The 17433-nt window shown below is 45.9% G+C and overlaps 1 protein-coding gene across 1 annotated transcript in view; it reads left to right on the top strand.

The window, feature by feature from the left end:
- Positions 1-13588, top strand: part of TSPOAP1 (TSPO associated protein 1) — a 63409-nt gene extending 49821 nt beyond the window's left edge. Inside the window, exons 23-30 of the mRNA XM_065731680.1 lie at positions 47-198; positions 382-550; positions 1861-1932; positions 2326-2352; positions 3074-3177; positions 5073-5144; positions 6155-6268; positions 12263-13588. Coding sequence (XP_065587752.1) covers positions 47-198; positions 382-550; positions 1861-1932; positions 2326-2352; positions 3074-3177; positions 5073-5144; positions 6155-6268; positions 12263-12475 — 923 coding nt within the window. The 3' untranslated portion in view covers positions 12476-13588. The remainder of the gene's footprint in view (positions 1-46; positions 199-381; positions 551-1860; positions 1933-2325; positions 2353-3073; positions 3178-5072; positions 5145-6154; positions 6269-12262) is intronic.
- The last annotated feature ends 3845 nt before the right edge of the window (positions 13589-17433 follow it).

Here is a 17433-nt window from a genome sequence, read left to right as displayed (position 1 = left end):
AAATGGTGCTGACATTATCTCTGGGATGCCCCCTGACTGTGCCTAGGTCCTCCAGGGAGCTCTGCTTCAGAAACCACTGTTGAAGATGATGGTATTAGAATATTCGTGGCCCTGTTTGACTACGATCCTGTTTCCATGTCTCCTAACCCTGATGCGGCAGAAGAAGAGCTCCCATTTAAGGAGGGGCAGATCCTGAAGGTAGGAGCAGACCTCGATGAACATCTGCTCTGTATGGATCCCTTTCTTGTTCCAAGGACAGTATAAAACTTGGGAGGCAGAGCTGCCTCATGTTGGGAGTTTCTTTGGATTCTCTTTCTCCATTTTCTTTGTGTCTTGATCCCTGCAGCATAAACAATCCTTGGCCTGTCTTTTTGCTTGTAGGTGTGTGGAGACAAGGATGCTGATGGCTTTTACAGGGGTGAATGTGCAGGAAGAGAGGGATACATTCCCTGTAACATGGTATCTGAAGTCCAAGTGGAGAATAATGAAATCAAGATGCAGCTCCTAAAGCAAGGGTTCCTTCCTGCTGACCCACCAATGGAAAGCATAGGTATTGTATGTGTGTGCTGTGCCAGCTTGTGCCTTTGAAATGTAGAAAGCTCAGTCACACTGTCAAGCTTTGCAGCTAATGTGGCCCACCCACCCAAATGATCCCTAGGGCTTGCCCCCAGGGTCTGAATACACAGTTCTTAGTTCTGCGATCTCTGCTCTTTTGCAAGTTTGTAATTGTGCCTGCAGGGGTGACAGAATCTGCAATGTTTGTGTCATGTCCCGAGGGTCCTGTGGGTCCTGAGGCACACAGTCATTACCTTTTATCTTGTGCTTTTTGATAGGTTTGTGACTCGTGGCCCCACTCATGTCTAGGGGGAGCAGAGATTTAAGTAAGACTTCTCACACTCAGAACATTTGTAATTTATCTCTCGAATGTATCTTCTGGTGCTCAGAGGTGGCCAGATGCCTGTGGTGGTCTTTGTTCTGTGTGGAGGTACAAGACTCTGTCCCTTGCCCTGTTGCCTGCCCTCAGAATAAAAACCTCAGTAGCAGTGAGACCACAGGAAACAGTGGATTTGAGGGTTTTCAGAAGAGCAGAGGTATTGAAAAATACACCTCCCAGCAGCATGGGCTCAAAAACCAAACCTTGTTTCTTTATGTAACTGGGCTCTATGTGCCTGTTGTTTTCCTGCTGCCTGGTAACTAAGTGAGAGCCTTGGAGTGGTTGGTCTGGGAGCTCCTGCAGGCTCAGCTGGGGACTCCTCTAGGAATGCATATGCTGACTTCTCCAGAAGTCCTCTTTTTACTCTTCTGGAACTTCAGGGGATATTTGCAAGCATTGAAGAGCTATACAGTTTGCAGGGGCAGTGGGTTTGTTTGTGAGAGGCTGAGGGACTGTGGCTTTGTTAGCCAAGAAGACAGACTTGAGCAGCCTGGTCCAAAGACAGTACTGACCCTGCTCTGTGCAAGTTTTAGCTAGAGACCTCTCAAAGTTCCTTCTGTCCTGAGGAATACACCTTACTTAGCGTTTTCCAGGTACTGATGGTACAAAGGCTTTATTTTATCCTTCTGATGCTCCTTCTGAAAGATAAAATGCAGCAAAGCTGTGAAGTTTGTCTGCTGTGTACTCTGATATCACTAATGGACAAAAATGCAGTGTGGATTTCTGTGTGTACGTAGGATGTGGATCATGCTTCATCTGAGTCCACATATTGTAAATGAGACTGGGGCTTTATGCACAGTGTCTGCTTCCCAGGGGAAGCATGTCATGCCACTCCGTTGCCTGTTCACTCTTCAAGATCCTTTTCACTTTCCAATCACTGTCTGTTTCTCTTGTCTATTTATTTGCTTTTTTGGATTTTTATTAAGGAAATGGCACATTTTCTCCACCTCCACGCCGCCAAACCGTCCCTCCTCCAAAACCCAGACGCTCCAAGAAAGGTCTGTGTCACCCACTGCTTCCTCTTTGATTTTTTGCAATAGGATTACAGTCTGCATTGAATTTGTACTACTTGCTTACAGGACCCTCAGATGTTTGTCTCTGTACGACTGCTAGGAAGTGGAAAGAGACCCCATCCCTGCTGGTGTTAAGTTTTTAACAATAGTGATGTCTTTTATAGTTTTGGAGCTTGAGCTCTGCGTCTTATTGCGTCCCTGAGTCATGGTTACTGGCTTAGACTTTGAGTTGCATGAACAGGTTGCTTCTGTTGTTTGCTGCTGTGATCTTTGTTCTTTTTACTGTTTGTCAGTTGTGTGGTGTGGTCACTGTTGAAAGATGGATGTCTGTTTATTGGACGCTTTTTTTTTCTTTTTCTTTCCCAACAGAACTAGATAAACAGGAGAAGTACAAGTCTTATCCAGGTGAGAACTGCTCCTTATTACTGTGAGAAGAGGAATGGTGCATTGGTAGCATATGATCTTAACAGATGCGTGTTTTGTGGTCAAGGGCAAATCCAGGACCCTTTTTCATCCTTCAGAGCACTGTAAGAAAATGCTTGTTCTCAGGAAAGAAGAGCTCTAGTTCTTCAGTAGTGAGTGCCTTGACCTTTGTCTAACCAGGGCATTTTGGAGGGTAAAGGGCATGGGTAGTTTTGCTTACGCATCTGATGCTGCAGTCCCTAAAATCAAATGTCTTTTGAGGAGATTCTAACACTTCTGAGGTGTACGATGATTTGTTGATTTCAAGCCTGCAAACCTGTTAATAAACCACCCAGTGTTTGCCTGAAGCAGGGCTTAAATCCATAAGATGAAGGACTGAATAAGTTGTGTTTCCTGTAGTGCCAGGCTTTTCTTTTTGCAGACTAAGTCTACAAGTAAGAAACGGGGCTGATTAAGCAGCTGGTTGCAGAAATGCAGTGTGATGTCTGAGCTGTGAGGCCTGCCTTCCCTTGCTGCTGAGCTCTGTGCTGGTGTGGCTGGGCACATGAAGGATCTGGGGCCTTTAAGATCTCTTGCACATTCCGTTTCCCCCTTGTATTACCTTTACTCAGTTCACTCTCAGTAACAGTGAAGGAGCTGCTATTGTTTGGACTATTCTTTCAACTTCCAGCTCAGTAAATCTTGTTATATTTTTGTCCTGTAGGACAGAAGCATCAGGACTTTGAAGCTGAACTGCTGACACCTCGAAGTATGGTGGCTGTCTTCGACTATAACCCTAAGGAGAGTTCTCCAAATGCAGATGCAGAGGTAACCAGCAACTGCTCAGTCCTCTGACAGGTTTCTTTTTCCTCTCTTTTTTCACCTGTCCTGTTTTTCACACTTAGTACTTTGGTCAAAACTAAGGTGATTATAGCATGGCAATATAGCTGCTTAAACAAGTTGACTCAAGTTTTAAAATGTAAATTTTTCTGATAAGCTCCGTCATGTGTAACAGTAAATATGATATAAGTACTGTAATCTGTAAATATGAAGCAACATTCACCTAATGATTTTCAGTATGCATCTCTGTGAAGCTCTGTGAGCATCTCGTAGCCTTGTAGCATCCTGGAAGTGCTCAGACAGGGCTAAATACTCCCTGCTTTTAGCAAATGATCTCCCAGGCATCCTGTAGTAAAAGAAAAATCCTGTTAAGAGTTTGAACTGTCTTCTGATACTTAAAGTGTACGTGTCTTAGAGCATGTCTGTTGTGTTAACAGACAAAGATCTGTGTAGCTCTTTGCTCAAGTAAGAGGACTTAGCTCCACTTTAATGGATTGGTCCTTTAGACTCTGGCTTTTCAAGCAGTCTCTATGTATAATCCAAACAGCAGTTTTGTGGATAAGTATTTCCTGCGGAGAGACTGCAGAGCAGAGCCCTTTCTGCAAAACAAAACAAAAACTTTCTAAATTAGAACATGCTCTGTTCTTTCTTCCTTTGTAGCAGCATTAGTCTATTCTGAGCAAATGTAATGGGGTTTGAATTCAGATTCTTTCCATGTATACTCAAAATAGGTGGCACAGTGCAGTTAATACTTGCTGCCTAGTTCAGGTGTCTTATGAACAAGAGAATCTTCTGAGAATAGAGTGTTTTGGAGATGATGAGTAGTTGTCTTGGGAGAGAGATAATGAGGGCATGCATTGAACAACATCAACGTGGATATTCACACACTTGGATGAAGATTAGTTTTGAGTCTTTGTCAGTAAGACATCTTTCTCATTGCAGTGTTGGAGGTGCTCCCCATGCACACTCACAGAAGATGTGGTCACTTGATTCATCATAAATTTAGACACTAGATTTGCTGTTTATGATCCTGCAGTCAGGCCTAGAAGGATCTGCTGTGCTGTTTTTTTGTCATCTGTGAGTGAAGTTCTGCATAAGCTTCTTTCTGCTAGGGCAAAGCCATTCACTGCCAGCAGTAGGAGCCTGCAGCCTCAGGAAAGAAACTAAGTCCTGGGAACTACGTAAGATAAATATACTCGGAGTGGGACTCTTCCAGCCAACCCTTCCACGTGTGTAGAACTGATATCTTCAATGGGACTTGCCTATTGCACAGCCTATTTGGAGACTCCAGGTCTTCTATCTTAGAGCAGCTGTTTCACTGTCCCTGGGGAGATTTCTTCTATTAGAGAAGAATACCTGTATTTTTCATCTTGGTCTTGTGCTCCAAGGAGAGTGTACTCGAGTGGCTGACAGCAGATCATGTCTCCTGTGCAGTGATGTTCTGTTCTCTGTTCAGATCTCCGTTTTATCTGCATTTCTGCTAGTAACTAATCCCTGAGCGTTGCATACTGAAAGGGATCATCCAAGAGTTTAAATCCAAAGGATTTAGTGTTTATATTTCTTACAAATATGTAGAAACATATATATATTTCTGATGCTTGTTCAGCTTTTTCTCAGTGCTACTTTCAATTTTGGAGCTTTATCAAAATTGGTTCCAGGAACACACTTTCCTCTTGTCTTGCTTTATGAAATGCTTCCTTAACACTGAATTTCAGTTTCCCAATGTAGTTGTCCTGCTGAATTCTGGTACTGTAAGTCGTAACACAATGGCCATCCTCACTTGTGGTGAGATTGTACAAGCAGTGCAGTGTGACCTTGTGCTTCAGGTGGGAAATCCTGGCAGTTCTCCTCTTGTGACCATTGCTCTCTTTTGCTCGTTGCAGGCTGAGCTGACTTTCAGTGCAGGGGACATTATCACTGTGTTTGGGTCCATGGATGATGATGGATTCTACTATGTAAGTACTGGGAGTGGGAAGGCCCTTTGGCTACATCTGAAATCCTTGGAATCCATCTAGTGGCAGGAGAGCAGAAATTAGGGGACAAAGTATGTTATATTGCTACTGGAACAAATGAACACATCCCTGCTTAGTGCAGGCAGCCTGTCTGTTGCAGCCCATACTCCTCTAAACTTAATATCCAAATTCTTGCTTGGCATAACTTGACTGCAAGTTTCTCAAAGCCTAGAATACAACTTACTGCAAAGTTCATCAGCTGCTACATCAGCATCTGGTGTGAGCTGATTTGTCACCAAGGACTTTGACACATGGACTTGTCTAGGGCAAGAATCTAAAATGGTAACATAAGGATAAGAATGTACTCTATCCTCTCTGCTATCACATATCAACTTCAACAAACACTGATATCTGCTAATTTACTGTGGATAGCTGGGGACTGCCTGCCTGTGTGTTAGGCACGTTCCTTAGCTCATCTTTTCCTGCACAGAAAACTCTGTATTCACACACAAAAGATGAGGTTCACCTCAGGGTAAATTCAGAAGAGATTCTTGTGAATGTTTTGTTTGACGTCATCCATGGTGTTGCCCAAACAACGTTGCAGGGGTTGTTTTGTCACACCCAGCTACCTTTTGGTGGAAAGGAGTACCAGAGTAAATGAAAAGCCTTTAGGTAGCTTTTGGCACACCCATGTTTCAGCTGCTTCCAGGACATCGGTGGAATTTTTTTGAGCTTGTAGATGGCAACTAGGCTTCATAGTTTACAACTTTGAAGTGTCCTTGTTCCTGGAATATATGTCATGGCTTGCTGTCATCTTTTCTTCCTGTAATTTCCTCTGTGTTTTCACATTTCATAACTCACATTCTTGCTTAGTTGTGAAATTTCCTGAGGATGCTTCCTACATGAGTGTGTTCCAGGGTTTCTTTCTAGCCTTCCCTGCGTGGGCCTACTCCTCTGTTTATTTCTGCCTTAGCCAGGAAACCTGATGTGGGAACTGTGTCTTGATCTTGCAGGGAGAGTTGAACCAACAGAGAGGGCTAGTCCCATCTAACTTTTTGGAAGCTGTAACTTCAGATGACAACATGGTTGAAGAGCTTCATTCAAAAGATAAAGGTGCTGAGAGCCAGGTAAGACTGTGTGATTGCGTAGTACAGGTGTCCAAACTGTGGCATGGCTGGAGATTGGGCTTTGCACAGCATGCATAATCTCATGGAGTCATATCAGTTATTGCATGCAGCTCTGTTCATGCTATGGAAGCTCGGAATTCTAGAGGGAAGTGCCAGGAGCTCTTAAAGATTTAAGCTTAGTATGAAAAAAGCTACTGAAGAACGTTCATTGAATCTTCATGCTCAGTATGGTTAGGCAAGCAAAGAACATGGTAGATCCCACCAGCAAGTTCTTCTGATGCGCACAAGGGTCAGTAGTGAAATTCCACTTCAAACGAAGACACAACAGGTGGCTTCCCAGCCAGAAAATTCCTCAGATATGTTCATATACATACAGAGAATTTCTGGGGTTATTGACAACTAAGCACCACCATTTTTCCACCTATCCCATGTTAGATATATCTTAATCCTGTCCAAGGGGCTTTCAGACAAATTGCAAACATACAGGGGAGTTTCTCGAGCAGATCTGACAAATGGACTCATGGCCTAAGGCTTTGAGAGCAACCCACATATACGAAGTTTTCCAAGGTTGGGCTTATGCCCCTTGCTTTATGTTTCTGATCCTTTTCAAGCAAAGGCTTAAGCAGGAGGATTGGATCACCTGCCAGATTCAGTCAGTCCTCAGTGGGTGAGGCCAAAAGTGTGGCACTTCTTTGGTCACTCCCAAATCCTCTGTGCTGTGACAATCCTAGAGAGTGGGAGACAGGGAGGAACATGGACCCACGAAAGTGTGGAAGAGCAAACCTAGGGATGGCTGTGAGCTATTCCTTAAGGCAGTGTGTTGTCCTGAGTCTTCCTGTTGGTCTCTTCACTGGTGTCACCCCAGCTTTCTAGCTCCTTGCAGTGTAACTTATCCTATTTTTCACACTCTGCTCCTCCTTTGCTCAGTTTCCATCTCCCTGTTTTCAAATGCTGCCTGGTCTGCCACAGGCACCCTCTGCAGCCCTATCTGCTTCCTGGGACATGAAGCTTTGTGGGCAAAGTGTTTGTCCCACACCTCAGTGCCTTCCTGTGAAAGGAATGCAGCAGAAACAAGGTTTACTGGATCATCTTCTAAACCCAGAAGCATTTTTTGGGCTCTTGTGCTTGTCTGTGTAGGATACTCAGTCTCTTTGATCTCAACCCACAAGTGCTGGTCCATGCTGAGGAATTGCAGAAATTAATCAGCTGTTACTACCAGGATTTGGCAGCTAGAAGGTTATACAGGTCCAACTTCTGGGTGGAAACAAGTATTCAGAGGGGAGTTTTCTTTTATTTCTCTCAGAACAATTTACTCTTTCCAAATTATCCATCTATTAGAGCAGAAGGTATTAAAGGTGACCTGGGCCAGTACAATTATAACGGGCTGAATTCGTAGTACAGCTTATTTCACATCTGACATCCTCTCAGGGTACAACTAGCAAAGGCCTGTTTAGATGTCAGAGGGTCATTATTCCAGCCCCAGTCTGAGTCCTGGAAATATTGGTGAAAAAGTCATGGGAAATGATGGTAAATTCAGTTAACCATTTGGGCTCAGAATTGATGTGCCACTTGCAAATGTGAAGTGTGTGACCTAGCAAATGGTATTCCATTAAAGAGGTAAGAGAAACCAACAAAGCTGATATATAGGATGGCATACTCAGTACTGTGCCGTTACACTTGTTCACATTTCTGTGTCTCAGTTTCCTCACTGACAAGACATCAGTTTGGCCTGCCATATACCATGCTGTGTCATGAGTTTAAATGATCCCAAGGACCCTTCTGCTCTGCTGCTGGGCAGGGAGCACCAGCTGCTTCTACTTGCTGCCCTGCAGTTTGCTGCTGCTCCCTCTGCTCTGTCCTTTCCACGTGTGCTGGGTTCAGCAGCAGGTAACTGTTCCCTGGACACAGCAGTTCACCACTCTGACACCGTGGAGTCCTGGTCTCTGCTTCTGCTTTGCAGTCCAGATCGATCTAAACATCTTCTAAGTGTGGAGGGCGTGCTTGGCTCTTTGTAAAAGCAGCATGTTTACCCTGCTCCTAACCAAGCTTGTATTACCTAACTACATTTAAGTACATTTATTGATTCCTGAGGAGAGGCAGAACCTGACCCACGGAGCATTTGGCTGTCATAGCAATCACAGCATCCATACCTGTGAGCAGAACAACTGATGAGTAAGGCAGAAGGAACATGTCTTCCTATAGAACATACATATTCCAGGGACCACCCCTGAGCTGCCATAAACTGTGTGCTACAGCCGCACCTGAGGCTTTCCAGATTCCCACATATTCATTCCATAGTATTTAGAAATGTGCTAGTTAATTGTGTTATTGGCATGTGTATCTAGCAGAACACAGATGGAAGCATTTTTGGGTTGGAGTGAGTGGGCAGACAGTGTGCAAAAACTCCTGGCAGCCTCTAGGAAAACACTGTTTGAATATTAAACACAGCATAACAAGTCTCCCATTGCATTTGCCAGCTTCATTCATCTTGAAAGCTAACTCATCAATGAGCTTTTTTCCTCACGGTGTATTCTGTCAGAGCTTTGGACTGTGTTAAAGCTACTTTAAGTCTTAACAGAAGCTTCTCCAGCATGACCAAGAGTGGTTTTTAAATTGCTTGTAACTTCTTGGATTTGAAGTTTTCACCAGGTCTCTTCTTCCCATTTGCTTTCTCCGTTCTGATATGACAAAGGCTTGAGAATAAGGACAATTTGAAAGTTGAATAAGGCAGGTGAATTATTAGAATTGTTTCTGAGCAAATCTTAAAATGCTGACAACTGATAAAGGCAAAGCAATTTAATTTTTGAACTGACATTAATGTGGCTACACTGAGCAATAAAAAATGCAGTGCAAAGAGTAGTATCCAAGAAGTTATGATCACAAGCTAGGGCACTGAAACGCTGATGTTCAGCAGCTAGGAGTGGTTTAGTGCCATGGCTTTTTGCATCACTAACACACAATTTCTGTCAATGACTGATTGTAAAGCACCTTCAGAAAGTATTCAATTCTAATTTATTTCATGTATTTGTTTCTGCTTGCACCCATCGTGGTTCTTTTCTTCAGAGAATGAGGAAGAGAAGAGTCCAGTGATAGATATGAATGATACATAGAGAGAGAGCAACCATGTAAGTCTGTGTGAGAAGATCTCTTCTGTTTTCCACCTGGTCTGTTAGAGAGTTCCGCACTTGCAGTTTGCTCCTGTTCATGCTTGTAGACTGACAAGCTGCTCTGGGGCTCTGACACCAGCCTAAAACCTGGTTTACCTACTCAATTAGTTCTGTATTGAAGTGGATCCATGTTCAGCACATAAAGTGCTGCTTGGAACGATTATCTGATGGTTTTGGGGACTGCAATGGGACTGTAGGAGCACTGGGCATTCAAGTTTAGAAAATACATGTTTTGTAATCCAGACTTGCTGTTCTACCACAGTAGAAATGCCTTGTGTAGCCTTTGCAGGATCCCGCTCAAGCTGAGCACATCCCATATTCAGCCTCTGTTTTTCACTTCTTGATTTTACTCCCTCCTGAGCATAGTCCCAAAACTCCCTGGTGCACCATCAGGTTAAGAAAGCAGTAACATCTAGTCCCTAAAACCAACCTTGTGTGGATAATTGTTCTATCTGATAACTAAGAATCAATTCTGGGGCTTGGGTTGAGACCCCTGTTTTGAGAGGGGCAGTGGGAGGAGATCTGTGTTTGACTTGCTTTGTAACATTGCTTCTGAGTGGTTGAGTGAATCAGTAGTACCCAAGAGAGCACCAAAAACTGCCCCTGACATCTAACGTGATTGTTATCAGCCCCAGCAGCTTTCAGCAGGATCTTGCCAGTGATTTTGTCTCCATTTTTCTTGTAGGGAAGAAATCCTGATTATATCATCCTTTATCTCTCACCAGATGAATCTGTAAACTGATTCTGTTGCTTTTCTGCCATATAGAGACCTCTGAGAATATCTGTGCATGTGTGTGAGTGCCTCTGTGCGTGGAAATCTACTTGTGCATCATATACTACAGCTGGGAATCAGGACTTGCAGCCACAAGGACAGGGAACTGCAGTCATTTCCCTTTAACCGTTTGAGATTTGATAATGATGTTGATAACGATCTGTCCTTCTTTCAGAAAATAATTATGTCACTTGTGAATTGGCCTGGGTGTCTGCCTCTCACTTTGCATGCAATCTTTCATGCCTACGTCAACAGGAGAAATTGTGCACAGTTTGTTGAGCTGCTTCAGATCTGCCCTAAAACTGCCTCGCCTTTGCCAGAAAAGTGGTTTCCAGCAGTGTGTGGGCTCAGAGCCTTTGCTGCCCTGGCTGTGCAGGGACCTTCATGCTGCTCCCACATCCCTTGGTGCTGGAGCCAGACATCTCAAAGGTGTGAAAGTCATACACAGTAGTGTAGCTAAGCTATGGGAGGAGCTGAAATCACAGTTACTTTTCATGTTCTTACAGTGAGGGGCTGCTGTTACAGAGGTGGGCTGCTGAAATAACTGCGGGGTAATAAAGCAGTGCTGCATTTGCTTTTAACCCCAGGAAACCTTAAGTTAGCCAACCTACAGCACATAAAGTGTGTCTGTGCTATAACTGAGGCAGTGATGTTTATGCATCTGCTTGATTCAGCAGCATTACCCAGGAGCAGTATGGGACCAGGACCAGACAATCTCCTCTCAACTGCAAGCAGCTGCTGCTGTGATTCTGACATGTTTCCTCTGCAGGGCTTGTGTCTTTGCTCTTCATTGTTTCCTCCTGCCTCCTGTGTCACTAACGCATGTTCCTCGATGGAGCTGAGGCTGGTTACAGAGCCCTATGAAGCATGCTCTCACTTCTCCCAGATTTAATGAGAACCAAACATTGCTAGTGTTTCAACCTCCCAAGGAAGAGAGCTTTGCCTTTTTTTTTTCAGCATCTGTGGTGTTGTGTCTCTGGATGCCAAGGTAGGATATTCAGCAGGGAGCTTAAGGATTATTTTTCTGTCAAGCACATCAAGGCTGTTTTGTCAAAGCTGTGAGGAAGAGAAGGCAATGGGACAGATGCTCTCCTTGGCTTCAGCAACCAATAGACTCTTTCCTGGTGAACATTGCAGCTTCTTGGGAAAGCATACCCTGAGAAACCAGAAACAGTCACCATCTGTACAACTAAACCAAGCAAGAAGAGGCTGTGCAAAGGAAGAGGCTCCTGCTGGGATCTGACCTGCCATCAGTATTTTGTGAAGAGGAAACTGAGCCCAGGAGCAGGGCACTGTGATTTCCAAAAGCCCTTTCCTAAAGGAGTAGTATACAGTGGATCATTTGGAGCTGTGGATGCTAGTTAATATTCTCAAGTGCTCATGTTGCTTGGGAGCATGTAATTGCTTTGTGCCACTTAATTAATCCAGGTCTCCTGTGTGTTCTGCTCTGTCACAACCTTTTTCTCCATTACTGCTACCACTGCAGAGAATCAGGCACGCTCCCATGACTAGATCTGTTGGATGCTGAGCAGCTTTGCAAGGTTCTCAATTTATTTTCCATGACAAAGTGCAACCACTGTTGCAGAAGCTCCCCAGCTTAGCCAGCCCCCATGAACTTCTCAAAGTCTTGCACAGCCCTTGTTCATTTACCTTAATGGCCTGGCCTGTGGTGCACTGGGAGCCCACCAGCCTGCCCTGGCTGCAGGCAGCCAGCAGGAAGCCTTTCCATCCTCGCTCTCAGGAGGTGTTTAACTTCAGATTTTTCAGCGGTGAAGCAGCATCTTTCATCAAGCCCTCAGTGAGGCTTTTCTGCTGTACTGTGTGTAACTTTAAGGAATTTTGGAGTGTCGGGCAATGTCTGGGTGAGAAGTCAAAAACACTTTACCAGAAGCTTCCTAATTGAATCTGCAACTGCACAGAGGGGCCGAACCTTGCAGGGTGAGGGACGGACTGGTAGGAGAAAGCAGGGTTCTCTGGCTGAGGTTTGTGTTGAAGAAGGATATTACACCAACTCTGACTTCTGCCTTTTCCTTTCTTTTCTCTTTTCCCACCCAGTTAAATGCAGATGGATCTCTTGATCACAGTGACTTCTCACCACCTCCTCCTGCACCACCTTCCTGCCTTGTCATGGGCGAGCAGTGTCCAGAGCAGGCATCGCTGGCCATTCTCAAGTGCAGTGACCTACATGGTCAGAGTAAAAAGAAGAGAGGCTTCTTCATCAAAGGAAAAAAGCTCTTCAAAAAACTTGGGTCCAGTAAGAAAGACTAACAAGGGATTTATCGCCATGTACAGACTGCCTGTGCAATCCACACGGGCACTGAAAATTCAGGAGAAGCCCTCGCAATAAGCTGATTAGAGTATTTTCATAGGAGAAAAGTGTATATTGAATAGAGAAAACTTCTCAGTGGGTCTGTGAGCTGCGCTCTCTGCTGAGAGCCCAGCCATGGGTGCCCACCCAGTGTGGACAGCAGCTCTGAGCAGTGTTGTGGCTCTGAGGTGTGTGAGGCCTCCTGGATGCAGCTACCTCCACAGTAGTGCGTCCTGCTCCTTGCAGCCCTCAGTGCACCAGTTCCCTGTAAATATTTTGATTTTAAAAATATAGTCTGGCTGTAAGTTAGCTAAATGGCTTTTCCCAGCAAAGCCCCAGCCCCTTAGGAAGAGCTCCCTTGTACTACACCCCCTGGTATTTCTCTGGTCCAAAGGAGGTTGTGTTGAGACCTTCACTCCTGCAAAGAAAATTTGCACTTTTCCCGTGAATCCCCTTTGCTGTCTCTGGGCTGAAAAGTGAGTTATTTGTACTGTAAACCTGTAAATATGCAGCTGTGCCTAGGAGCATCCCACACTGCCTCAGTCATGTTTCAGCATGAGGATTCCCACGGAGGAAGCAGTGATACCCAGGGGGGATTGATGCTGCTGCCTATAGCGTGGGCTGCTGTAAGCTGCTGTTGGCTGGCTCACCTTGACCATGCACTGGCTGGGGACTCCGCCTTATTTAATTATTTATCTATTTATTTATTTATGTATTTATTTTTTGGTCTGCCTCTCTCACCACTTGGCTGTTTCCGTGCACTGCTCCTCACTTGGAGCGTTTGGAGAGCAGAGCTCTGGGGAGGGAGAGTTTGCAGCTGTTTTCATGTGAGATGATGTGTTCCTTCAGTTAAGTCACATCCCTTTCTAAGCCACGGAGTTTTGTATGACATGGTTTCTATCCTTTCCTGTGTTTCTTTCTTTGCATGTTTCAATGGGTACTTGTTTTGAGAAGGACAGTTATGTGAGGTATGTGAATGATGCCAGCACAGCGTCCACAGGTGTTGGTGATAAGGTATGTTTTTATTTAATATCAAATTTTATTATAATAAAGTCTATTTTCACAAAAATACATTTTCCTTAAAAAACCAAAAGCTTCACTGTTGCTTATTTGGGAGTGGTGGTGGTGTGTGCAATGGCAGAACAATTCCAGTTACTGGCACCCTGAGGGAGCTCCATAGCCCCCTGTGTGCGTCCCTTTCCTTTCACAATGAGAGCAGTCCTCCCTGGGGGTGGAAACTCTTTGCCTCTCCTGTCACAGGAGCCCTAATTCTGGAGGAGACACCGAGGTGTAGTTACACTGTTAGACTGCGTTTGGATACAGTTACATAGCATCACAGAATGCCAGAGCTGGGCAAGGACTGCTGGAGACCGTGGCTCCCACCATGCTCAAGCTACTCAATCTGTCTGTGTCCTGTGTCGATCTGTAGCTGCTGACTTCTGCAGGGCCTCAGAACGTGGTCTCTCTGATCAGGTGTGAGAGGGCTGGGGATACTGGAGACAGACTGGTTTTTCCTCCTGTCTTGCTACGAGTTGCAGTTTTTCTCTTTGCTTTCACTAGGAGATGCCTGGATCCAGACAAAACTGCTGTCTGTGGCAACTGACCCGACAAAGGAGGAGAAGGTTTCCACTCTTACCAACTGGAACGCCTGCCAACGTTCTTCAGTGTACTTTGGGTAGAAGTGATAAATAAGTGCTGGGTTCCAACTGCAGGGTCTTGGCTTTGGGCTCATTGAGCAGATGGTACTTCATAGTCCCCTCCATGGAACTGCAGACACTTAACAGCTCTGCAGAGTAACGTGGGGCTCTCAGGGCTGCTATCACAGCACCGAAGCTGCTGGAGTTGGAGAAGTGCTTGGGCAAGGGCTGCCTGGTTTAGTTGTGTGCAGTGCTGTGTGGAGCTGGGAGCTGGACTCGGTTATCCCAGCAGTCCCAAATCATGCTATTCTATAACTATAATCCTGATTTTGGCAGTTAGTGCCTACAGAAGTACCTCTGTGCGCTGCAGTTGCTGTAATTTATCTCCCACTTGCCCTGCCTGGAGGAAGTTGGTTGCAGTTCTAAACTGAATTTAACATCTGGAATTTCCTAAGTGAGTCGTTGGAGGTCTTTTGAAAGAAATTAACTGTTGCTGCACTTATCAGTTCATCAGAGAGTGAACTGAAGAGCAAAGCCTGCAGAAGGAACAACAGTAGCTGCTGGTGCTTCTTCTGTGCCTGCCCAGAGCAGGTGGCTGCGGGACAGCTCTGCTTCCACTTCGTACCTCCTGCAGCCAAGTCCTTGTGCTCGGGGGTGCACGTGTCAGGCACACACAGCTGCTGCCTGCCAAATTGCACTGCTATGTGCATGGACTCCCATCACGTAGCAGAGTCGCACGGATTCAGTTGGTTCCCCAGAACCAGGCAGTCTTGAGAAAACAGAAGTCTTGAGAAAGGTTCAAGACCGACAGGTCTTGGTAGCTCAAAAGCAACAACAGCAATGGCAACAAGCACTCGGCAGTTTGTCTCTGGTCTCCATCACACTAAGAGCTCCTGAGTCACACATCCTCAACAAATCGAAGTGCAGTAGAAATTGGGAAGGGGCAAAGCCAAGTGGGTGGAATCAGGTATTTGTGTTCATTAGTCCCTCTGTGTTCTCAAACCGTCTTCTCAGTTCTGGAGAAAATACCAACGTTAGGTTGGCCGTAGTTCCCAAGGGCATAGAATCATCAAATCTTTTGAGTTGGAAGGGACCCTTAGAGGTCATCGAGTCCAACCCCTGCAACAAACACCTGCAGTGCTCAGCCCCACCCTGGTGTGCCAGAGTACCTGAGCTCTGACACATCCCTGAGTTCACAGAACTTCTGTCAGAAGAACTAGGGCTGGCTTTCTGCAGACCTCGAGCAGTACAGGACATGAATATCCTTTATATGGCTCTTACTTTTGAGCTTTAAAACCTGAACTGATGTGGGGAAGAGCAGATAAGCCGGTTTGACACGGCTTTTGGACCACAGGGCTCAGAGAACAAGCGAGGCAGTGCATGGCTCTGGGTCGGGCATGGGATCATCTGTCCCTGTCAGCCTCGTGCTGTGGGGTCCCTGTACAAAGCTACACCAAGTTGCCTCTGAAGTGGCACAGAGCAAGTGAGCCTTCCTGGATCACACCTAGAGCTGGGGGAATCAGTGCCATGAGCAGCTGGAGGATGGAGAAGTCACTCCTGCTTTTGGCCTCATCCTAATTAATCGCTGGTTAAAGCTGGGAGCACAGAGCCTCTGGCCAGGATGTATGCCTCTTATTCTGGGTCTTCTGGCTGCTCGTGGTCCAGTAGGCAGAAAGAGCGGTTGGTTGGTGTGGAAATGTCTCTGCTCTGAGGTAACTGCTTGAGCTGACATGTTCTTGTTTCGTTACACTTAGAGGAGCAGCACATGGTGTCTCATTTGCGGCTGAAGGTTTTGAGAACAACTAAGTTCCACACTGTGAAATGCGATTATCAGAACAAATATGCAGTCTCTTTAGCTTTTGAAAAACCTTCATCCTCCTTCTGACTGTATGGTGCAGCACAGTAAGCATACAGATAGCAGCTGCAAAACTCTGCCAGCTCTGCCCCTTTGCACAAGAGCAGTGCTGCGCCTGTTGTGCAAGCAGCTGGTGCTCCTGGCTCAGAGAGGCTCTTGCACACTCCCTGCCCACAGCAGAGTTACCTCCACAGCCAGGGGAGAATGCTCAGAGCCCTGCTCAGTTTCTCCAAGGAAGGAGAACCCGCTGCTGCCCTTATCTCTGTCCCAGTGCTGCACCATGCTTGTGGTTGTTTCTCTTAAGACTAACAGGAATTTTCCTTGGCACCAACAAGTGCCTATTGCCTCTCACCCTTTCTGTCTGCACTTCTGAGAAAGACTCTGGGCATATCTGAATCCAACCCTCACGTCCCCCAGCCCTTCTCCCCAATGTGACTCAACCCAGTTACATCAGTTCTGCTGTATGTCCTGTACTCCAGGGGTATTCTCACCAGTTTGTCTTAGACCAGTGGTCTGCAAATGGGACACGGGTTCAAGTGCAGCCTCAGCTTTGGCTCAGGCAAGTTTGGGAGCTGAGATGGGGAGTGATGAGCAAATCTCCCCTGGAGCTGCTGTTACCACTCCTGAGACTTTTTTCCACCTTTAAGAGCAGTAAAGGAAGAAGATGGGGAGAGGAATCCTGTTCCCATCTGACATCCCCAGTGGGAGCTCAAGATGCCCAAAACATTGCACAGTGCTGCCTTGCCTTGGTGGGTTTGGAGGGCCACTTGTGGGGCACACAGGAGCCCCTGCTGGGAGCTGTGCTGGGCAGCAGGTGCTGCTCTGCTTTGGCCCCACCAATCTGGAGGGGAGTTTCTCAGCCCCATGGGTCAGATATCTTGCAGCAGATAACAGCCCACTGTGAATAAAAGCATGGCCACGGAGGGAGCCACAGTGTGGACAGCAGAAGACAGCAGGTGAGAATCTGTCCTGTTGCACGCTTGCTTTTGCTTTCATGGAAAATGCTGCTGCTGTTGCAGGGGAAGGCCTTGCTGGGCAATGCTCACAGCTGGGGAGCATTGCATTGGGAAGGAGCCACCTTGTGTGCTCCCTTAACATGTTCCATCTGCACCATTATTGGTCAGATCCATAGCTTCTTGACTTTCCACATTTCTTACCTTTTTTTTGCAGGGATGAAGGCAGAAACCTGCTCCCTGGTGTTGCTGGTGATACTCATCATGTTGGGATCTGTGTCTTCTTCCTATGGTATTGTCTCTCTCTCAGGTTTTGCAGATCAGGGGCTTTTATGTTCTGCAAAGGAAAAAGAATTATGTCCAAGAGAACCTGTAGCCATGTAAGCAGCTGAGTGACAGTGAGAAGCATTATCAGTTTGCATCTGTAGTGCCAGCAGTGCTGACAGTTTCAGGGTTTTTCAGTAAATCTCCTG

Source organism: Cyrtonyx montezumae, unplaced genomic scaffold (genome assembly GCF_038088225.1).
Source record: "Cyrtonyx montezumae isolate F1298 unplaced genomic scaffold, pur_monq_1.0 scaffold_15, whole genome shotgun sequence".
In the NCBI taxonomy this organism is placed as follows: domain Eukaryota; kingdom Metazoa; phylum Chordata; class Aves; order Galliformes; family Odontophoridae; genus Cyrtonyx; species Cyrtonyx montezumae.
Note: the sequence above shows the minus strand (reverse complement) of the source record. Positions and strands in the feature narration are given on the sequence as shown.